Source organism: Eucyclogobius newberryi, unplaced genomic scaffold (genome assembly GCF_026437365.1).
Source record: "Eucyclogobius newberryi isolate DKJ021-1_F unplaced genomic scaffold, fEucNew1.0.hap1 SCAF_14, whole genome shotgun sequence".
Classification (NCBI taxonomy): domain Eukaryota; kingdom Metazoa; phylum Chordata; class Actinopteri; order Gobiiformes; family Gobiidae; genus Eucyclogobius; species Eucyclogobius newberryi.
In genome coordinates, this window is record NW_027315768.1 from 34,338,004 (window position 1) to 34,363,003 (window position 25,000).

Below are 25,000 nucleotides of genomic sequence, written 5' to 3' on the forward strand. Positions count from 1 at the left end.
GTAAATGTAAATGTAAACTTAAATGTAAACGTCTCTGTAAACCTGTCCGTAAACGTCTCTGTAAACGTAAACTTAAATGTAAACGTCTCTGTAAACTTAAATGTAAACGTCTCTGTAAACTTAAATGTAAACGTCTCTGTAAACCTGTCCGTAAACGTCTCTGTAAACGTAAATGTAAACGTAAATGTAAACGTAAATGTAAACGTGTCCGTAAACGTCCTGGTCGAGGTCAGAGTTCAGCACAAAACATTGACGCATCATAAAGTGACGGTCGCGCAACACTTTTCTGTCCGTTTTTTTGTTGTTGTTAATAAATAACAGCTTGGACGGTATTTTTAGTCGTTTCCGTGTCGACATTTTTCTACATGAAGTTATTTCTTTGCCGTACGATAAGATTTGAGCTGTAAAAAGTGGAATAACTTACTTCTATGACGAGTTATGGACACTAATGACACTAAACCAGGTCTAAGGAGTTTCATTCTGCTTTGTATTTATTCATTTATTTATTGCTGCACATGTTTTTGACCGTTTTGCACATTTAGAAAAAGCTTTAATTAGGGACGTCACCATATAAAATGTAAATGTTATGATTATTCTGAGGAAAAAAACATCACGATTTAAACATTATTGACACTGTCACCAAACAACAGTAAAATCCGTCTATTTTTTGGGCGGTAAATTGAAGCAAAAATACTATCTTGCTTCTTAAATGGTCACGATTATTCTTTTTGGGATTATACTGTGACCTGAATAATCACGTTTATCGATTAACGTCATCATCCCGAGCTTTACAACGCTTCTCCTGCTTTTGGGCCGTTCTTCCTCTCCTCCTCCATCCTTGGGTCCAGCTCGTACCTGAGGTTGAGGCTGGTCAGCGACTGCAGGCTGATCATGGTGTCCGGCACGGCCCTGATGCAGTTGTGGTACAGGCTCAGACTCTCTAGCGCCACCAGTTGACAGACTTCTGAAGGCACGTCCGCCAGTCTGTTCTTCGACAGGTCTGAAAGGGAAAAGGCACCATTTTTAGAGCTGTGCAAATTTTTGCAACTTTTCGTCAATGTTCATTGGGTGAAAAATAGACGGGTTTGTCCCGAGAAGAAGAAGAAGATTCCGATGTGAAAACAATGTATTGGATTTTTCAAAAGAAAACAATACATTTTTGTAAAGCCGTGGCTGCAGAGCCGCGGCGCGGTCAAATGGCCCAGCAGTTTCAGGAACCGCGGCACTGCCATATAGCCTCATGGCTAACCCTAACCCTAACCTTAACCCTGACCCTGACCTTGACCCTAACCCTGACCTTAACCCTGACCTTAACCCTAACCTTTACCCTAACCCTGACCATGACCCTAACCTTGACCTTAACCCTAACCCTGACCTTAACCCGGTGCGGTCAAATGGCCCAGCAGTTTCAGGAACCGCGGCACTGCCATATAGCCTCATGGCTAACCCTAACCCTAACCCTGACCCTGACCTTGACCCTAACCCTGACCTTGACCCTAACCCTGACCTTAACCCTAACCCTGACCTTAACCCGGTGCGGTCAAATAGCGCAGCAGTTTCAGGAGCCGCGGCACAAAATAACATGTCGGCTCTGTAGACACTCCCTTTTTGTAAAGCGGTTGCGCTTTCCCATGTTATGGTCACTGACTGGCACTTTCGTCATTTTTAGTAGGCTCCGCCCCCTTTGTGCTGTTGGCCCTCTACACAATGATAATGTTCAATGTTTGCATTACATGTTTATATGCACGTGCATGAGTGAGGAGTGTGTTAGTGAACGGGCGAGCGCTTTGCGCTCGATTTCAGAACTAAGAGGCCTCTCGCTAGCTTGTGGCTAAGAGACTAATAATAATAATAATAATAATAATAATAATAATAATAATAATAATAATAATAATAATAATAATAATAATAATAATAATAATAATAATAATAATAATAATAATAATAATAATAATAATAATAATAATAATAATAATAATAATAATAATAATAATAATAATAATAATAATAATAATAATAATAATAATAATAATAATAATAATAATAATAATAATAATAATATGTAAGAAATTCAGTAAGAAATGCAGGTTTTTCAAGATTTTTGTGCAATGAAAAATAATAAGTAATGTTCCCCACGAGAGAAGTTAAACTTATTCATAATGTGATTTAATATTTTCCACACAAACACATCAGAATGTTGTTGTTGTTGTTGTTGTTTTATGGCGGTTGGCATCCAAGTGTTGCATTACATCAGAATCTTCCTCTTGAGTCTCAAACTGAAGTAGAGTCTTTGTTGTGAAGGTCTGACCTGATGACCTCACTTCCTGTCCCACACTCAGCAGCAGCGCCCAAATAAGGCCAAGAAATGTCAGTGCGATTGTTCCCTCCAACAGACTGTGTTTGGTACTTCCTCTAAACAACGGGCCGGTTCAGACCTGGTTCAGGCCCGGTTAAGACCCGGTTCAGAACCGGTTCAGGCCCAGTTGAGACCCGGTTCAGGCCCGGTTCAGGCCCGGTTGAGACCCGGTTCAGGCCCGGTTCAGGCCCGGTTGAGACCCGGTTCAGGCCCGGTTGAGACCCGGTTCAGGCCCGGTTCAGACCCGGTTCAGGCCTGGTTCAGGACTGGTTGAGACCCGGTTCAGGCCCGGTTCAGGCCTTGGTCTAGACTGGGTTTAGTCCTGATTTAGTCTTGGAAATCTTTCTATAATAATAACATTTTCCGTCCCAAAAGTTGCAGAAAAGCTGCTCATTCACAATTTCCACAACAGTCAAACATTGGACTCAAAATAGGAAATCTGTCTGGTTCTTCCAGAAATAACAATATTCTATTTTTAGAGCATTTGCAATGATATAAACTAAATTATCATAAATCAGTAAAACATATGTGTATGAGGAGTAAAACTAGTGCAGTTGTGTGCTCAGAGTTTATTATAAATGATTCAATACGAGTCTGGATCGTTTTTGTTGATCTGCATTAGCCGTCACCATGGCAACAGAATAAAAGATAAAAAAATACATCCTCATATGGACTTGCAATGTTACAATACCTGTTCATGGCACAGTGGCACTCTGGCCTCCACAAACACATTTAACATTAACACATGAACTAGACATGAACTAGACATGAACTAGACATGAACTAGACATGAACTAGACATGAACTAGACATGAACTAGACATGAACTAGACATGAACTAGACATGAACTAGACATGAACTAGACATGAACTAGACATGAACTAGACATGAACTAGACATGTACTACATGTAAGGAAAGATGACGTGGCCAAAATACAGCGAGGAGGATCTGCCAAGGTCACGCAGATTGTTTTAGTTGGGGACGGCGCGATAAGTCACATGACGCATGAAAAGATAAACACACATTCTTTTCCAAGCGCCACTGTTTCTGAGATAACGTCACTCCTTCCAAATATTATGGCTAAGCATGGAGGAGCTAAACAGCTGATTGTGCACGTGGGTGCAGTGGACATGCGGCGGGAACAGACTGAAGTTTTGAAAAAAGACTTCTTGAAGTTATTCGACGTGCTTGATAAAATGGAAATCAAAACTTTCATAAGTGGACCTCTTCCAAACATCGACAGGAGGATAAACAAGTTTAGCCGGCTTCTTCAGCTGAACACATGGCTGTCCAAAGAGTGCTCCCCGAGAGGACTACACTACATTGAGAACTTCTATCTATTCTGGAAACGAGAGGACCTGTTTAAGAGAAATGGCCCCCACCTATGCAGAGGTGGAGTGAGGGTGCTGACAGAGAACCTGCTCCACGCTCTGAGGCATTGGACTGGGCCTGGACAGGGTCCTGAGCAGATAGTTAGAGAAGAGAGGAATGAGAGAAGAATTCCTGCTCCCTCAGCCAGAGACCGAGCCAATGTTTCAACATCAAAAGCACCACAACCTCAGCCTCCACCAAAGGATTCATCAGCAGCTGCTCCACCACCACCAGCAAAGGATTCAGCTCCAGCTGCTCCACATTCACCTCCACCGCCTCCAGCAAAGGAACAATCTTCAAAGGCCTTGGACCCATCTGTGACAAGCCCAACAACATCCCTGTCATCGCCCCTGCCTTCACACCAGCCCTGGGTTCCCCCTGCAACATCTACTCCCACTAAAGATTCATCATTCTCCTTCTCATCTCCACTCTCACCCATGGGCCTTCCCAGCCATTTTGAAAGTCTGATCAAATCAGGCATTAAGATGGCTCCACTCACGCCCAATATAGCAAGGGCTATGCCGACTACACCAACAAAAGCCCCACCACCCATCCCCCCTCGCCTCTCACCTGGTCCCAAACTCTCCTTGGCTACAAAAGCCCCACCACCCATCCAACCTCGCCTTTTACCTGGTATCTCCCATAGCTAGGATGCACTGGGTCTCAGCGTTGCCGGGACTTATTGTCACATTAAAAATCAAACCAACCCGGGGCCCTATGTAAAAAGAGCCCCCCCTAGTGCTATTTCTGTAGTCACATCATCACACAGATGGAAAAACAAAATGCGAGTCAGGCCCAATCTGAGAAATGTGATTCATATTCCCTGTGAAAAGATAAAGCCCAGTCCCACTGAAACTAGTCTGAAACTTGCTGTGCTAAATGTCAGATCCTTATGTAACAAATCTCTCTTAATTAATAATTTTATTTCTTCTTGTAATCTTGATTTTATGTTTTTAACTGAAACATGGCTTGACAAAAACACAGGAAATGTAGTTCTGATAGAATCTGCTCCACCCAACTTTAAGTTTGAATCTGAAACACGAGAAAACAAAAAAGGGGGTGGAGTCTGTGCTGTCTTTAGAGATGAAATAATTACCCGCAGGTTGTCTTTTGGGGTGTTTTCATCATTTGAGTATGTATCCTTTAAAATGGAGCTAAAACGGTCTCCATCCATTCTCTTCATTGTTTTATACAAGCCTCCCCAGCACTGCCAAAGTTTTATTGATGATTTTACTGAGATGCTTTCAGTCATATGCACAGACTTTGATGGTTTGGTCATTACAGGTGATTTCAACGTGCATGTTGATAATATTTGTGACAGAAACGCTAAAGAGCTTGATGCTGTCCTTGAAACCTTCAGTCTTACTCAGCATGTGAGAGGCCCCACCCACAGCAAAGGACACACTCTAGATCTCATAATTACAAAGGGGGTAAATATTTCAAATGTTAATGTGATCGATGTTGCTCTGTCTGATCATTTCTGTGTCTTCTTTGACCTGTCTGTTTCTCCCAAACCTCCGGTTGGTCCTGCAGTTGTTCAGAGGAGACACATAAGTGATGGCACAGGTGCACTGTTTATGGAAATGATAAACTTTGAAAATGTCTCATGTTCTAATGTAAATGATTTGTTGAACTCTGTTACATCTAGTGTTTTGAATGTTCTGGACACCATCGCCCCTATAAAGGCTAAAATGGTTAAAAATAAGCAGAAGGCGCCGTGGAGAAATGATGATTCGGTCAGGGCACAGAAAAGGGAGTGCCGCAGGGCCGAACGGAAATGGCGCAAGTCAAAGCTCCAGGTTCAAAAAGAGATTTACAAAGAAAAGCTGAACATGTACAACCTAATCTTATGTAGAACTAGGGAAAGATATTTTTCTGAAATAATTGGAAGCTGCAGTAACAACTCGCGTGTCCTGTTTGCCACAGTAAACAGATTAACAAACCCTCCAGCTCAGCTGCCGTTAGAACTCATTTCCACATCCAAGTGTAATGAGTTTGCATTATTCTTTAATGACAAAGTTCAGGGCATTAAAAATGCTATAAATCCTACAATGCAAAAAATTACCCTAAAACCACCAAGACACTTAGAGCTAACTCACTTTGCACCAGTAACTGACAAAACTGTCCATGAGATCATCACCAGTCTGAGTTCATCTACATGCTGCCTTGATGTGTTACCCACCAGATTTCTAAAGTCTGTGCTGAACAGTTTGTTAGCACCATTCACTCACATAGTTAACATGTCGCTTCAATCTGGAACATTCCCAATGTCTTTGAAAACTGCGGTCATAAAGCCTCTCCTAAAGAAGAGCAGTCTTGATGCCGCAGTACTGAGTCATTACCGGCCCATCTCTAATCTGCCATTTTTGGGCAAAGTCCTTGAAAAGGTTGTTTACCAACAGCTCACAGATTTCCTCTTAATAAACAACTCATTTGATGTTTTTCAGTCAGGTTTTAGACCTCATCACAGCACTGAGACTGCTCTTGTCAAGGTGACAAATGACATCCGCCTGAACACTGACACGGGCAAAGCCTCAGTCTTAATTCTGTTAGATCTGAGTGCTGCTTTTGACACTGTCGATCATGGGATCCTCTTACAGAGACTAGAGGACTGGGTGGGCATCACTGGCACTGCCCTAAACTGGTTAAGGTCCTATCTGGAAGACAGGAAGTACTTTGTTGAAATTGGTAGCTGTGTCTCAGACCACATGACCCTGACCTGTGGAGTGCCCCAAGGGTCAGTCCTGGGTCCCCTTCTGTTCAACCTCTACATGCTGCCGTTTGGTCAGTTGATACGCAGTGAAAATGTGTCCTATCACAATTATGCAGACGACACTCAGATCTATGTTTCACTATCGGCAGGTGACTATGGACCAGTAGATTCACTCTGTCACTGCATCCAACAGATCAGTTTGTGGATGCAAAACAACTTTCTCCAGCTGAACTCAGACAAGACTGAAATAATCGTTTTTGGCCCACAGAAACAAAGAGAAAGTGTTAGCGGTCACCTCCAGAGTCTCGCTCTAAAACCTACAAACCAAATTAGAAATCTGGGGGTAATAATGGACTCAGACTTGAACTTTAATAGCCACGTCAAATCAATAACATCAGCAGCTTTTTACCATCTAAAAAACATTGCCAAAATCAAAAATATAGTGTCAAAACCAGATTTAGAGAGACTTATCCATGCGTTTGTCTCCAGTAGATTGGACTACTGTAACGGCCTGTTCACTGGCCTCTCCAAACGAGTTGTAAAACAGCTGCAGTACATCCAGAACGCTGCTGCTCGGGTCCTGACTAGAACCAGGAAGTATGATCACATTAGTCCTGTTCTCAGGTCTCTGCACTGCCCCCTGTGGCTCAGAGAAGAGACTTTAAAGCAGCTCTGCTTGTGTACAAGTCTCTCCATGGCCTAGCACCAAAGTACATCTTGGATATGTTAGTGCCATATGAACCATCTCGGACTCTGAGGACCTCAGGGACCGGCCTCCTGCTGGTGCCCAGAGTCAGGACAAAACATGGGGAATCTGCGTTTCAGTTTTATGCAGCTAAAACCTGGAACAGTCTTCCTGAAGATGTGAGACAGGCTTCAACTCTGACAATGTTCAAATCTAAGCTAAAAACTGTTTTGTTTAGCTGCGCATATGACTGAAAGGATTTTTTCTTTGCACTCTTCTCTTTTGTTTGTGATTTTATTAGTTTAGAAAATCAGTTGGATTGATAATTTTTAATTTAGTTAATTTTATTGTATTTCTGTTTCTGTAATTTCTTTGTGATTTGAATGCATTTTTCCTGCTGTGAAGCACTTTGAATTGCCTTGTGTATGAAATGTGCTCTACAAATAAACTTGCCTTGCCTTACTACACATGTACTACACATGTACTACACATGAACTACACATGAACTACACATGAACTACACATGAACTACACATGAACTACACATGAACTACACATGTACTACACATGTACTACACATGTACTACACATGTACTACACATGTACTACACATGAACTACACATGAACTACACATGAACTACACATGAACTACACATGAACTACACATGAACTACACATGTACTACACATGAACTACACATGAACTACACATGAACTACACATGAACTACACATGAACTACACATGAACTACACATGAACTACACATGAACTACACATGAACTACACATTTACACATTAACAGTAGCGGTTACTTCCTGAGGCCGATAGAAGACATTATTTCAGTGCGACTCAGAAAACCTCACCGAGATATAATTAGGCCGAAGAATAAGTTCCATCTCGTGTCTGTATCTGGAGGTTGTCACGTGACCCACAAACAGGAAGTGTTCTCTTAACGCGCAAGAGACTGAGGTCCTTTTAGTAATACACAGTCCTCTCTGACCCCCGACCCCTGAGCCTCAACAGCAGCAGCTCGACAAGGACCAGACAAGGAGAGAAAAGTCGCAGGAGATACTTCAAAATAGCATCGCTCCAAAGTCGTATTATGGCTTTTTCTATGGAAGACAGTTGCACCGTTACCGTGGTGACACAACGCAGACATTAGCAAACATCGATATGGCTTCAAAGACGGATTAATCGAATAAATGTGACTAGTCGACTAAACGGACTCTAAAAAACGTACGAAACGACCTTTTAAAACAAATACAGTGACTTTATTAAATCAAAAAGTCAAAAAAAAAAAGGATAAACTATTTCTGATTTTCAACAATATTCTCCATCTTGAAGCTTTCAGTCGCCACATTTCCAACTTGATTTTGTTAAAAATGCGTTGAAAAAGTCAGAATGTGCAATACACTCGTTGATTACTAAAATTACTGTTAGTTGCGATTCTGGTAAACACCAAGCTCGAAAGCTGAACACACGGAGCTAATGATGCTAACGTCTACACGGAGCAAATGTTGCTAACGTCTTCACAAAGCTAATGTTGCTAACGTCTTCACAGAGCTAATGTTGCTAACGTCTACACGGAGCTAATGTTGCTAACGTCTTCACAAAGCTAATGTTGCTAACGTTTACAAGGAGCTGATGTTGCCAACGTCTACACAGAGCTTATGTTGCTAACGTCTTCACAAAGCTAATGTTGCTAACGTTTACAAGGAGCTGATGTTGCCAACGTCTACACAGAGCTAATGTTGCTAACGTCTTCACAAAGCTAATGTTGCCAACGTCTACACCAGGGGTGCTGCGGGCCGAATTTCGACGCTCAGGCTGGGTCGCGGGCCGAACATAACGTAAAACATAAAATTATTAAAAAAAATAAGAAATAAATAGCTTTATATAGCCTACGCTGTTTTGAAGCAATTACTGGATTGATAAAAAAAAATACAAAACGTTTGTTCTCATAAACTGAAATGTATTTAGAAAAACAAGTGTGATTTCACCAATACTGTGCTTCAGTTTATGTGCATCACAACGAGTTGATCTACAGTTCTACACAAAGATAAACATTTGACTTTATAACAAACTTCTCAAGATCTAAAAAAAACTTTTAAATGTACTAACTAACAATTCCACGTCTGTGTAGTTCTCTGTACACCTGAACTGACACCACTAAACTTCTGCTCAAAAGTGCTTAAAGTGCACTTCTCCCTCAGCAGCTCACACAGCAGTGCAGCAGAGCCCCGTGGGGGAGGGGCAGCTCACACAGCAGTGCAGCAGAGCCCCGTGGGGGAGGGGCAGCTCACACAGCAGTGCAGCAGAGCCCCGTGGGGGAGGGGCGGCCACCGGCGGCATTGTGGGACGCGTAGTTTTAGCGATAAAAACGGTTACGGATGTAACTACGGTTCTATGAATACGTTTTTTTTTTAATATAAATTTGAAATGTTCGGCGGGCCGGATTAAAACGTCTGGCGGGCCAGATTTGGCCGCGGGCTAGAGTTTGACACCTATGGTCTACACGGAGCTAATGTTGCTAATGTCTACACAGAGCTAATGATGCTAACATAGTAGAAGTAGTAGAAGAAGTAGCAGAAATAGTAGTAGACCAACAACTACAAGAACAACAACAACAACAAGAACAACAACAGGATCAGGCGGAAAGGCAGTGACACGGCCCGAGGTCACTGAACACTTCAAACCCACTGAACACTTCAAACCCACTGAACACTTGAACACACTGAACACTTGAACACACTGAACACTTGAACACTTCAAACCCACTGAACACTTCAAACCCATTGAACACTTCAAACCCACTGAACACTTCAAACCCACTGAACACTTCAAACCCACTGAACACTTCAAACCCACTGAACACTTGAACACTTCAAATCGACTGAACACTTGAACGCTTGAACACTTTAAACCCACTGAACACTTCAAACAGACTGAACGCTTCAAACCGACACGTCAAAGAACCCTTGACCGATTAATTGACCAAGACCACATCGATTAAAGACCACACACCGTGGAGTCACATGTGATTTAGAAAGAAAGGCACAGGCCGAGTACGACGACGTTGGTTTGGAGGAAACGCCGCTGGAGCGAGTGAGCCACGTGAGGATTAAGAGTCCCACCAGATGAGAACGACAAAGGAGCGAGTGTGAAGCCAACGAGGAGGAGGAGGAGAAATGTGCTCTTCCTGCCCACACGAGAGAGCCACGCTAACGAGAGAGCCACGCTCCACGCTAACGAGAGAGCCACGTTTTGAGAAGAAACATCACCGGGTCAAAGGTCACGTGACGCTCATTTGGTCATTAATTATCACAGTCAAGTTGCAGTTTGTGAGGAAAATGACAGGAAGTAGAACAGAATCCCTCTGTGATGTCATCAAAAAAGCGCTGTTCTGTGAAGAAAGAGGGAAAGAAGAAGAAAGAGGGAAAGAGGGAAAGAGGGAAAGAAGAGAGAGAAGAGGAGGAAGAGGAGGAAGAGGAGGAAGAGGAAGAAGAGGAAGAAGAGGAAGAGGAAGAAGAGGAAGAGGAAGAGGAAGAAGAGGAAGAGGAAGAGGAAGAAGAGGAGGAAGAGGAGGAAGAGGAAGAGGAAGAAGAGGAAGAGGAAGAGGAAGAAGAAGAAGAGGAAGAAGAGGAAGAAGAGGAAGAGGAAGAAGAGGAAGAAGAGGAAGAGGAAGAGGAAGAAGAGGAAGAGGAAGAAGAGGAAGAAGAGGAAGAAGAGGAAGAAGAGGAAGAGGAAGAAGAGGAAGAGGAAGAGGAAGAAGAGGAAGAGGAAGAAGAGGAAGAGGAAGAGGAAGAGGAAGAGGAAGAGGAAGAAGAGGAAGAAGAGGAAGAGGAAGAAGAGGAAGAGGAAGAAGAGGAAGAAGAGGAAGAAGAGGAAGAAGAGGAAGAAGAGGAAGAAGAAGAAGAAGAAGAAGAAGAAGAAGAAGAAGAAGAAGAAGAAGAAGAAGAAGAAGAAGAAGAACTCACAACACGACTCAGAACGCGCCGGTGTCAAAGGAGACGGCAGCTTTTGTGGACGTTGTGGACTTTAAAAATGTTGATAAATCATGATAAAAGTGATAAAAGACACGAATCTGCCAACTTCTGTGCGTCGCTGCAAACGCCGTCACGACAGAGCCCAGGGCGCGAGGGCGGGGCTTCAGACGTGGAGTGAACGCTCGATAATAAACCTCGCCGGGTTCTACGGCGGCACAATTAGGCACAGTTACGCTGTAAAGGCGGAGTGAAGCCAGAGTGAGGGCAGAGTGAGGGCAGAGTGAGGGCGGAGTGAGGGCGGAGTGAAGGCGGAGTGAAGGCGGAGTGAGGGCAGAGTGAGGGCAGAGTGAGGGCAGAGTGAGGGCAGAGTGAAGGCGGAGTGAAGGCGGAGTGAGGGCAGAGTGAGGGCGGAGTGAGGGCGGAGTGAAGGCGGAGTGAAGGCGGAGTGAGGGCAGAGTGAGGGCAGAGTGAGGGCAGAGTGAAGGCGGAGTGAAGGCGGAGTGAGGGCAGAGTGAGGGCAGAGTGAGGGCGGAGTGAGGGCGGAGTGAGGGCGGAGTGAAGGCGGAGTGAGGGCGGAGTGAGGGCGGAGTGAAGGCGGAGTGAAGGCGGAGTGAGGGCGGAGTGAAGGCGGAGTGAGGGCGGCATGAGGGTGAGGGTGGCGTGAGGGTGGCATAGAGGGTGGCGTTAGGATGGCGTGAGGGTGGGGGTGGCGTGAGGGTGGGGGCGGCGTGAGGGTGGTGTGAGGGTGAGGGTGGCGTGGGGGTGAGGGTGGCGTGAGGGTGAGGGTGGTGTGAGGGTGAGGGTGGCGTGAGGGTGAGGGTGGCGTGAGGGTGAGGGTGGTGTGAGGGTGAGGGTGGCGTGGGGGTGAGGGTGGCGTGAGGGTGAGGGTGGTGTGAGGGTGAGGGTGGTGTGAGGGTGAGGGTGGTGTGAGGAAACATCTTCAGGAGCCTTTTTGTCTGAAGTGAGAGGAAGAGGAATCATTCTAACCGTGGATTTACTTCACGTTAAAACCGAGTGACTGACCCGGGTCACGTGACCAGATCCCGGAGGAGAGAGAGTGCCCTACATTCTGCCATCTGCTTCTCCTCCTCCTCCTCCACCACCACCATCGACTCCACGGCATCGACTCCACGGCATCGACTCCACGGCATCGACTCCACGGCATCGACTCCACGGCATCGACTAAGACTCCAGACCAAACCTCTGAGTGACACAGAGGAGCCACAGGGAGAATCCTCTCCACGTTCCATCACAGAAGAAGAACGAACGGGCCCAAGTCTCCTCCAAAGTCCTCACGAGAACCACAAATCTTCAGCTTCACCTCCTAATGAACAAGGTCTAAACCAGGACTGAACCAGGACTGAACCAGGACTAAACCAGGACTAAACCAGGACTAAACCAGGACTAAACCAGGACTAAACCAGGACTAAACCAGGACTAAACCAGGACTAAACCAGGACTAAACCAGACTGAGCTGCTGCTGTAACATGTGTTTATCAAGTTCACACATGCTCAGTGCGGCTGCAGTGAGACATCAGGAAACTGTGTTTACATGGCACAGTCTGGAGTGAGAACGTCCAGAGAGAACCCACAGTGTGAGAACGTCCCAGAGAAGAACCCACAGCGTGAACGTCCCAGAGAGAAGAACCCACAGTGTGAGAACGTCCCAGAGAGAAGAACCCACAGTGTGAGAATGTCCCAGAGAGAAGAACCCACAGTGTGAGAATGTCCCAGAGAGAAGAACCCACAGTGTGAGAACGTCCCAGAGAGAAGAACCCACAGTGTGAGAACGTCCCAGAGAGACGAACCCACAGTGTGAGAATGTCCCAGAGAAGAACCCACAGTGTGAGAACGTCCCAGAGAGAAGAACCCACAGTGTGAGAACGTCCCAGAGAAGAAAGAACAAAAATATAAAGAAGAATAAAAAAGAGGAGAGACATTGGGAGAGAAGAGGAGGCCGCGGGGCGGAGGAGGCCGCGATAACAGGATTAAACGAGGGGGACGTTTTTTCCTTTCTCAATCTGGCAACCCACACGGCGAGCTGCTGCAGCCCCCCAGACGCAGTGACCCACATTCGACTTCACCGTCAGCACATCTGGAGGGAGTAAACATCACAGGGGATTATCTCACGCCGACTAAGGAGGAGGGGGAGGAGTCTAACGGCACATTTACAGTGCGAACACGCCGCGTTCACGTTCTGCTCGGGGACAATATGATGATGCACGTACGTCGAACCCGATCGTTATTCAAGCTCATATCGTGAAGGTTGTTTTGAAGCGGAGAAATATTTGAATGTCGGGGTTTGTCGTTTATAGCAAATGACAAGTTTTATTTGTAGAGCACATTTCAGACACACGGATATTCAAAGTGCTTCACAACAGGAAAGAAATGCATTCAAATCACACAGAAATCACAAAACAATTTAAGACCAGAAAGAGAAGAGTGCAAAGAGAAATCCTTTCAGTCAAATGCACAGCTACTAAACTAAACTGTTTTTAGCTTAGATTTGAACATTGTCAGAGTAGAACCTGTCTCACATCTTCAGGAAGAATGTTCCAGATTTTAGCTGCATAAAACTGAAATGCAGATTCCCCATGTTTAGTCCTGACTCTGGCACCAGCAGGAGGCCGGTCCATGTTTAGTCCTGACTCTGGCACCAGCAGGAGGCCGGTCCATGTTTAGTCCTGACTCTGGCACCAGCAGGAGGCCGGTCCATGTTTAGTCCTGACTCTGGCACCAGCAGGAGGCCGGTCCATGTTTAGTCCTGACTCTGGCATCAGCAGGAGGCCGGTCCCTGAGGTCCTCAGAGTCCGAGATGGTTCATATGGCACTAACATGTCAGAGATGTACTTTGGTGCTAGGCCATGAAGAGACTTGTACACAAGCAGAGCTGCTTTAAAGTCTCTTCTCTGAGCCACAGGGGCCTTTAATGCATTTAAAGACACGTTTTAACACGTTTCTTTTGGATTGACATGACATTATCAAGATACTCCCAAAAAATGTCAATCAAACACTGCTAATCATTATTTGTTTGGGATTGCTCCAAACTTGTCATATTAATCTTAACGGTTCTTTCAACTGACGACAATCACGTCTTTCGAGAGACTTTCGGAAGTGAATGTGAAAGAAAAAAAAACGTTTGTTTTGCACGTTTGTTTTGCACGTTTGTCTACGTTTGTCTGCCAGAGAAGACGTTGGACTTTGTGCCAATTTTTGTTTCATGTGGACCGGCTCAGCACTTGCAGAGACGTGAACCGTAAACCAGGTCAAAACAGTCAAACTGAGAGAATTCTGACCCGTCTCAGCAAGAAAACTGGACAAAAGTCTTAAATGTGTTCTGTACATCTGGTCACTCATCCAAGCGGCTTCGTCCGCCGTAGTTATAAATGCACTGCTATGCTAATGTTGCTAATGTTGCTAACGTCTACCAAGAAAACCAAACAAACGAAAGTGGAAATGACAACTTACAGACGCATTAACAACGTCCGGATAAATAAATGTACCTTATTCGGTCCACGCTTTTGTTGATTTGAGCACTTTTCATGGTTTTTATTCTTAAAATTTGAGTCGTTACAGTCCATAATCAGCACAGAAAGTCAGAGAAAACAACCTCATAGAATGAAGGGAACGCAGCGTTAGACACCCATTTATGTTTATATCCTGTGGCCTGAATAATCACGATTCTCGATCAGCGCCTTGGCAACAGTTATTAGCTCAAAAAACGCTTCATAAACTCTTTAAAACCACTTCGATCACAGTCAGATATCACTTTGTTTGCCAGCTCAACATCTCTGTCCCAAAAAACCAAACAGATTTCACAAAACAAACCAACGCTTTTGAACAGCAGATTCACATTTTCACTCTGTTTACGCCGATAAAACGACGTGCTCCAGTGCGATAAGACAAATATAAACTTGACTTTGAAGCGGAGAAATCGGGTTAAAGTGTTGTTTTTGGCTCACACGTTCTGGGGCAAAATGAGAAGAAACTGGGGCAGGTTTGGATAAAAGACGAGAAAGTTACGTACGCCACGTTTCCATTGGTTCACTTTGGAGCGGATCGGGACGGTCTGGAAGTGCCTCCACCAAAGCCGACGGGGTCTTGCAATAAACCGCCACATTCCCAGTGATGACAACTTAGCAGCCAAAAAACTTAGCAAAACAAAGCTAGCAAAACAAAGCTAGCAAAACAGAGCTAGCGCACGTTAGCACTAGCCGTTTCCTCGTGTTTTTTTCGTGTCAAGACCACAATACGACATTTCCACATCATTATCCAAACACAAACATTACATAAAGAGAGGTTAAAACGCTGCGTAGAGGCTTTGTAGAGAAGTGGAATAAATGAGGTAAAAGCGGTTCCTGTTTAGCTTTAGCCACGTCTCAGACACAAACTCAGAATTAAACAGCTGAGAACTGCCTCATGAAGGAAAAAAAGTATAATTCAAGTACAATTCCGGACTTTTATGCTAGTTTTTGGATTTAGATTTGAAAACCTTCGTTCGTTTGGGCGACGTTCACGTAGCCGACCCCTGCGAGCCTGGACATCGACACGCAAAAACCGAGACGCTCCACAGTGAACTGGTCGAAACGTGGCTTTAAGCAACCATTGGTAAACTCGGATATAAGAGCACAATTACTTGTCTTGTGTCACAAACGTATCAATATTTCAATATTGGCCAATGCAATGATGAAAAGAACAACAAACTAAAGTGTATCACAGTAACGCCAAGGGCCTCCTTTTTTAGGAATGAACAGCTTTTTAAATGAAAACTAATTAAAGGCTAGTTTTTTTGTAGTTTTCTTGGGCAGAGATTGACTAGTAAATTAAGGCATGAACATTTTATTTTTAGTAAAATATGGAACTATATGGAATTGTTTTAAGAAGTATATTAAAAGATCACAGTTCTATCGATATTGCAGTACTTAACAGCCGTATCGCCATATTTTCCAAAACCATAGAGCCGCATTTTCAATGAATAATTACACTATTATTCAAAAGCCAGATTTAGATTCAAACTGATCTGCAAATTCCACATGGACACGCCAGTTTTTGTAGGAACGGAGGTGACAATATTGACAAAAATTAATACTTTTTCTTTGTCTCGATAACAATGTTCAGTCAATATTTTCACAATGCATCTAGAATGTGCTAAAATATGCTTATAATCGGCTGAGGTTCAATTATCGCCCCCAAAACGTGAACGGAGCGACAGAAACGACAACGATCGCGACATCACGCATTCTTTTGGTTTTGCATCTTCCAGCTCTAATGTGCCAATGTTCTCTTCTCGTGCAGGAGAATGAGAGGAAGAGGAACCAGCTGTGTCCTGCAGGGGGGAGACACTTCCTGCTCCTGGACCCGAACGGACAAAACTCCACCTGGAAAACGTACGCGGTGAAGCTTTAGCCGTTTATCCTGCCTGCAATGCAAAAAGTGCAAGATGCTAAACGAGTTACAGAACTTAACCCCAAAAGAACATGGGATTCTGTCACAAGAAGACGACACGATGCTACAAGAGAAACAACACAATAAACGATGCAATAGCTGATGTTTATGTTGCCGCTGTGGCCGATAAACGATATTTGCCAATAACCGATATTAAAGGACACATATTCTGCATTAATGATATGGATATTGGTCTTTAAACCTTCTCTTGTGCCTTTGCTTTAGCATCTTACGTTTCCAGTTTTTTCAGATCTGATACCGATTAACAGGCTTTAAGTGGCTGCCGATACTCGATATCAACCGATACCACGGCAGAGACATTCATCTTCTCAAGACTGAAATAACGTAGGACAAAATTGATCCAAATGGGTTGTGTAACTATTCATCATTCATCGACCACTTTGTGTGAATAAAAGCTCCAAGATTATGGCCCGTACATAGTCTCGGCTGAACCAATATTACGATGCCGATTCCCAATTCAATACCAGTATCGGTATTTGTGCATCCCTTGTTTTACAACGTTAAAAAAAAACACTTTGAGTCCATATAATTGGATTTGGTGTCAGCCCCCCATCTACTGGCAGCAGTGGGAATGAACTGTGGGGGGAAAAAAGGTTGTGATATAAATAAAAAAAATTCAGGTTTTCAGGAAAATTTGAAAAAATACTTTATACGTATACATGATTTACAGACAGGAAGTGCTTTTTGGTTGTAAAAATCTTTCTTTTTAGCTGAAGATGGAGCCAGTAACACAATAAATAACTCTAGTGACATGCTAATACAAGCATGCAGTTGTTGAACAAGTCTGACAACGATTCAACGACTTAAAAACCGCAGAGGAGACCTTAGGATCTACATTTGAAATCACAATCTGGGGGAAATTGAAACAGAGTGATTTCTGGGCCTCAGAGCAAGACAACCTTGTAAACAGGATTCATCAAACGAAAAGGAATGAAGCAAAAAACAACTCCAGGTTTGTTTTTGATGAGCAAACAGAACACGGTTAAAGCTCAAAGAGGTGAATTTGCTTAATAGGTGTCTGCTGCTGCTACTACTACTACTGCCACTACCACTACTGCTACTGCCACTACCGCTACTGCTACTACTACTGCTGCTGCTACTACTGCTGCTGCTACTACTACTGCCACTACCGCTACTGCTACTGCCACTACCGCTACTGCTACTGCCACTACCGCTACTGCCACTACCGCTACTGCTACAGCTACTACTACTACTGCTACTGCTACTACTACTACTGCTACTGCTACAGCTACTACTACTACTACTACTGCCACTACTGCTACAGCTACTACTACTACTGCTACAGCTACTACTACTACTGCTACAGCTACTACTACTACTGCTGCTACTACTACTGCTACAGCTACTACTACTACTGCCACTACTGCTACTGCTACAGCTACTACTACTACTACTACTACTACTACTGTTCCTGATGCTGCTGCTACTACCACTACCGCTACTACCACTACTACTGCTACTGCCACTACTATTGCCACTACCACCATCACCACTACTACTACCACCACTACTACCACCACCACTACCACCACCACTACCACCACCACTACCACCACCATTACCACCACTATTACCACCACCACTACCACCACTACTACCGCCACTACTAGATTATGTAAGCTTTGGCCCTGGCGTTGTGTGGATCAGGTGGAGCAGGAAGCGCCTCCTCTTCCGTCCGTCTTCTCTTCCTCTCTCCAGACAGGAAATAATCACACACTATCACACCCACAACCCTCCAATAAAACGTGTACACAACCAGAAATGTAATCACAGTCAAGACTAGTTAGGTTTAGTTTGGGGGAAAGATGCCTTGTACCACGTTTTATTCCACATGATGATTTAACTGCGTATTTACAGTAGGGTGGGCAATATTGACAAAAATGAATATCCTGACGATATCAGACGATATCATGTCAATCCAACAGAAATGGTTTAAAACGTGTCTTTTAAACGTATGAGCGGAGGTTTGATTCTCAGACAAACGTCTGTCAAGTTAATCTCAAAAGTCTAGTCACCTTAAACTCTTTGATTTGAAAGTTTACAACATGACTTTATTTTTAATCAAACCGTTTCTGCTGATAGCTTTCAGTCTGTACCGTCTTAGCTTAACAAAGTGTTCCTCAAGGGTCAGTCCTTGGACGACTCTCTCTTGTTTTAAATGATTTTATTCCATATTGTGTGTTTCTATAAATGTATTTTATTGAATGTTTTATTGTCATTTTATCTGTATATACTGTGTTTGTTTGTAGAATTTGTAATTGTGTAAATGTATAAATAAAGTCTATAATATTAACAATAATAAATCAGCTATTTTTGGGGCATTTTTCCCTATAAAACAATACACTTGATATCCATAATTAACAACATTCACATTATCTAAAATTCCACATATTGCCCACCCCTAATATTCTGCCCAACAGTATACTTTGGAAAGGCAGAAAAACAGCACAATAGTCCTTTATTTTATTAAATATATCACAATTTTCTTTTTTTGTATGTAATAATGTCACTTGTAGACTTACTCGCAGGGAAGAGAATCATTTCATTAAATAAGAGACTGTCAAACTGTACAATAAAACTCAAATAGGAGGAATAGTGTGTATAGTAGGGATGCGTACCGGGACCGGATCCGGACTTATAAAAACGTTTTGGTTCAGGTCCAAAAAACCGAAACCCCGGTGATTCGTTCTGGACTCAACAAATCTAGCACTCACATACTATATCCTTTTCGTTTGAGAATCTGAACCATCTGAAACCTTCCATAGATGGCGAAATTAGCGCTGGAAAAGACGTAAACACTGACATCGCTGTCAATAGCGCATCCGGACCCATACATGCGTTCACAAATCCAGGAATTATGAGGCCAAAATGCCAAAAACCTGCGTTCTGTAAGGACATCGCTCTGTTGTCAGACCAAGGAATGAGAGCTTTGTCGTGTGCATTAGTTTTGCCGTTACCGTCTAAAGAATCAAAGTATTCGTAGCTCATTATGCCGTAGAAAAGGATGCAGTCGTGTTGGTTTTTATATATCGCGTGCCCCTTTTAAAATGGCCACTATGGGGAAGTCCGGCTGTATGACGTCACCTCGAACGCATGTATTGGCGACGCACGCGTCTTCCCCGTGGAATAGGTTGAAGCCGGCGAAATTAGTTTAAAGACACGAGAGACCGAACATTGAGGCGGCAGCCTGTAAGATCACTGGCTTTATTTGAACCGTTTGAAGCCGCCGCGTGCGTCGCCGCTTGTGCCGCTCCGGGAGTTAGTTTAAGACGTTAAAGGAGCGGGTTGTGCTTTGGTTTGGGTGTAAATATTGTAACGTCTCGCTCAGGTCAGTAATGCTGGTTTAGTGCTCACAAGTTGTCACTTTATTTCTTGAACTGGAGTTGGTTACAGTTGGCCGTAACCACGGTGATCAAAAATCACCTCGTCTCCAGAGCCCACTCTTAGCTCCGCCCCAGAGACCGACCGACCGTGAAAGGAACATTTAACCAGATAATGCTTAACATTAGGGTCGCTACAATATGAATGAAATAACTGTTATGTTGTGGTGTGATGTAGCATTTATTTAGGTGGGTTAATGTGCAATATACATATTTATACATAAAAGTAAATACTAAGTCAAAGTAATATTGTTTAATTGCAGCTTATATTTTGTAATAGTATTTTGTATTCTACAGTTGTTAAATATGGTCTTGTGTTTAATGCTGTTAATATGATGTATTGTGTGTTGTGTAAAATATTTTCATAATCTATTTTTGATACTGTTAAGTTGATTGATTTATAGTGGTTCTAATGGACTTTTATGCTAGTTTTTGAAGGTTTTTACCTGACTTTGATGCCAATGGATCTGCAAAATTAAAGAGTGGAAATGTATCTAAAAGGCATTAAACTTCAGGTGTGGGAACAGCCCAGTCAAACCAGTAATACACTTGACAAACATAGTATCAGCTGAAACAGCTGCCCCAATACCAATACTCAACATGCTCTTGTTCAGAAGTTGTTCCTCAAGTAAAACACATGAATGTGTGTTAACTGTTAAGTTATAGTTTAGCAGCTAGCTAGTAGCTTGTGATTTGTAAGTTGTAACTTCTGTTAAAAACAGTGAATAAAGACAAGTTGAGTTTATTTCAATATTCAATATGTTTGATAGTCGTCCTTGTTCAAGTGTCTTCAACTTAATTTAGCCCAGTCGTTTGTATTATGCTGGTTACGTCACAAAGGCGCCGGTCCAGCTGGCAGCCCGGTGTAAACGCTCCGCTCTTTTCTCACACTTTTTTCACACTTATTGTGCTTTATCTTTTGTATTTTGTAAAAAAAAAAAATCTACTTTACTTGTACAATAGGGACACGTGCTGGAATCGCTTTAATTTAACTTGTTTTTGACTTTGTTCGGCTGGATTATTGAGTGTTTTCGTCGTGATGTGCGCTAGCTCTGAGCTAGCCCCCGGCCCCCCCGCGCCCTCCGGCCGTCCTGACGTACAGTATGCCGCCGCCGGTACACGTTTATATAAAAGAGGAACTTCATGAATGATCGGGACACGCACTGGAATCGCTTTAATTCAACTTGTTTTGACTTTGTTCGGCTGGATTGAGTGTTTTCGTGTCATCGCGATGTGCCCTGGCTCCGAGCCCCCCCGGCCCCCCTGCGCCCCCCCGGCCGGCGCCGTACCGCGTTTACACAAAGGAGGAACTCATGAAACTGCGGAGAACAGTCGTCTTACCCGGAGATCGTCACGTTATCCCGGCGGACATCCTAAGATTTTTATAAGAGATCTTCTACTGAGAGTGTTTTTCAAACTTCCTATAAGTTATTTGTTCTTTTCTTCTGTATCTATCTCTGGATCTTCCTGCGTTGCATCAATGGAATTTCCCCATGTGGGACAATAAAGGATTATCTTATCTTATCTTATCTTATAACATTATGCAAATGGCATGGTTCAGGTCTGGACTCATTAGGCCAAGTATCAGTCTGACTTAAAACCATCATCACTCTGTTTCCTCGCTTCGACCGGTCTGTCACTGACACACTGGACCGCACTGAACACATATGTTGCCATTTTTTGATTCTGCCAGTGACCCGCAGTGACCCGCAGTGACCCGCAGTGACCCGCAGTGACCGCCAGGCGTCGGGCTTCAACATTCAATGAGACGTTCTCCGTTCATGTTAAGTTTCACTTCGACGGTTTTCACAACATTTTCGGCTTTAAAATATTTCTAGCGAGTTTCAGTGATACAAAATTATTCAACACGACGCTTTATTGAAAAAACGCTCCGTGAGTCGGCGAGATATAAAGACGAAAAAATTATTTGCCGTTTTGACAAAATGCAGATTTTTTTTTACCGGGGTCGGTCGGGTTACAGCAAACAGACATATTTTTTTGCTCTGCCTAGTCCCATTTTAGACCTGGTTCAGCCTTCATTTAGAGCAGTAAATCGTCCTGTTTATAGATATATATAGTTTATAGATTTGATAGTGTACGTTACTGAGCTAATGACAATAATGAGCTGTAATGCGCTGTAACTGTGATGAAATACGTTCTTCTCGTTACTGTCGTGTTCACCCGCTGCAGCTCGTCTTTCCTCCCGTACGAACGATGCATTTGTACACGGCCCTGGACAAACGGTGAAGCCTAAACTGGACTAAACGTGTTCTCAGATTCGTATCTTTTCCCCCGGTCTCTCCCTCGTCAGCGAAACTTCTCAGAACATTTCTGAACGTGTCGAGGCCTGCGAGTCGTCGTTAAAGACGCCGTGTTTTCTCTGACTGTGGGAGTTCGGGCTGCTCCGCTTAAAATGCTCATTATTGTGCATTATTTAGTCTCACAGCGCTTTTCCAGACGCTCACAGCCGTCGGTTATTCGTTCCCACAGTCAGACTTTTAATCAAAATTGAGATCCAGTCGTTTCAAAATTGCGTAGAGTTTATAAGTTTAGATTAATGGGACTAATCAAAACTGAAAGGCTTTTTAGTCAGAGGAAAACGGAACTGGCTTAACTTGGACAAAGCTTCATGCAAATGTCGACGCCCCAGTCAAAAAAACTCGTATGTTGTAAATGATCTGCAGTAATTAAACGACAGCTTGTACTCCGTCCGGTTCCTTCAGGAATACTCCTCAGACTGAAGGCGCAGACGCTCGAAGGGAGCTACGTTATGTAAGCTCAGTTTACATGGAGGACAGAGAAACGAACCGAAAGTAAAGCGTTTTAGAAGGAACAAAAGAAGAGGTCGTTTTGTGGAGCTGCAAAATTAGAATATTGTGTGTTTCATCTATAACTACAATGATTAAAATTAGGTTTTTTTTTTAATTTAATTTTGTATTTATTTTACTTATTTGTATTTATATTTATTTATATGTATTTATATGTATTTGTATGTATTTGTATGTATTTGTATGTATTTGTATTTTATTTATTTTATTTATTTTATTTATTTTATTTATTTTATTTATTTTATTTATTTTATTTATTTTATTCATATATTATTATTTTTAGTTTTTTTTTACTGTATTTATTGTATATATATTTTTTTTTATTCTATTTACTTGAATTCGGACAGTGCATATGAATCACTGTGTCAGCAAAAGCTTCAGCATAATGCCAGAGTTGGCACAATAGCTAACTTTCATCCGTTGTCTAAAGGGAGGTAAAAAAAAACACAAAATAAACTAAACATTCACACAAAAAGAAACCACTTAAACATTAAACCTCACACACAACAGACGATACAGTATGTGCACAAATCTGAGGCACTATAGAAGAAAAGGGGGATATTTTACGGTAAAATCATTAGTCTGAAGTTAAAAGGTTAAAAAGAGGCGTAATCTGTTATAACTACATTATAATAGACTAAATAAAGCATGAAAGAGCCTTATTTTATAATGAACAAACAGCATTTTAAGAATCCGGTTTAGGTGACTAGTTAAGAACGCACATTAAATTAGCACTTCCAGCTTTATGAAATTCATGCATTTAATTCATCGCAGGCGTTTCTATTGCTCAAAATAAACCTGAAAAACACATTCGGACTGTTTGCGGGCTCGCCTCTCCACAGATCTGACCCGTAACTTGAGGTGGAGAGGTTTAGAGCCAGTTTAAAGCCATTTTGGGGTTCCTAACCTCAAACGAAACAAAAAAACAATAGGAGTCGGTTAAAAGTCCACATTATCGAACGCAAAATGACAAAAAAAGACTGAAATAGACTTGTAAATTAACAAACTACGGTAATAAAAGGCTTGCATGTATTTCAGAGCACGTTTGTACAGATATGAGCTAAAGTTAGCCGTTTTTATGCAGAATTAAACAGGATATTTTGTCGTTTGTGGAGGAAATTGTGGCACTTGTGGCAAAATTGCAGTCTTTGCGATTTACCTATTGTGTCCATTCTTGGGTCACATTTTTTGTTCAAAAGAATCCGCGGCACACAAACTCACGAGAAGGGATGTCACCGTGTCAAACGGGTTACGATTATTGTGCGGAAAAACTTCACAATTTAACGATTATTCACAATTATTACGGAGACTAGGACCAAACAACTGTGAAATCTTCAAATTTCTTTAATTTTCTTTCACTCTCATGGTCGGACATGTGACTGTCCCTCATGTTTGTGACCGGCTTTACCAAATGTAACTTTCTGAAAGACAAAATAACCTTAAATGTGACAAAAACATTAACAAAGTTTTTTACATTTACGTCTATTTTTGGGCGGCATATTGAACAAAAAATACTTATTTTTGCTTCTAAAACGGTCACAATTATTATTTTTGTTAATAGTGGTTCTTCCACTTATATTGTGACCTGAATAATCACATTATTGATTAGCCTACAGTAACTACAACATCTCTAAACAGCACTTTTACTCGATCACACATATTATTATTTAAAAAAGGGCTCTATTAAGTATTTTGTACATCTAAAGTCTGGTCCTTAAAGTTTAGTGGTGTCATTGTTTTACTTTCTTTTTTGGATCAGAATTTTGTTCAAGACACATTTTCCATTCTAACAATTGTCTTCTGTTAATTTAAAGATTATAACACGTTCCACAACAAAATATTTTCAATGCACTTTCCCTGTTATTGGCTGTCAAACATTGCCTAATATAGAGCTTAATAGTGTGAAATATGTAGGACAAACTAAGATGCAGAATAGGTCTACCTTTTCATCCAACAAACCTAATATTATGTTTAATTTTAAAATAAAAGCGTCAACATTCCAGTAGTCAAAGTCGTAATATGCACATCATTTTGACACTTTTGCACTCTTGAAAACAACATAAAGCAATAAATGAGTCAACTAAACCAATGTACATAAACTGTATCGTCTATTTATAAGTGACAAGTCCAAACTGTCACATTCTGCTACAAAATATTGCTCATTTCATCCACAAATCCCAAATCCGCCTCC

At 42.5% G+C, this 25,000-nt stretch overlaps 2 protein-coding genes across 2 annotated transcripts in view; both read right to left on the reverse strand.

The window, feature by feature from the left end:
- The window catches only part of LOC140360019 (E3 ubiquitin/ISG15 ligase TRIM25-like), a 441,716-nt gene that overhangs the window by 192,278 nt on the left and 224,438 nt on the right, over positions 1-25,000 (reverse strand). The window lies entirely within an intron of this gene.
- The window catches only part of lrch1 (leucine-rich repeats and calponin homology (CH) domain containing 1), a 76,271-nt gene that overhangs the window by 50,859 nt on the left and 412 nt on the right, over positions 1-25,000 (reverse strand). The window contains exon 2 of the mRNA XM_072445294.1: positions 856-1,000. Coding sequence (XP_072301395.1) covers positions 856-1,000 — 145 coding nt within the window. The remainder of the gene's footprint in view (positions 1-855; positions 1,001-25,000) is intronic.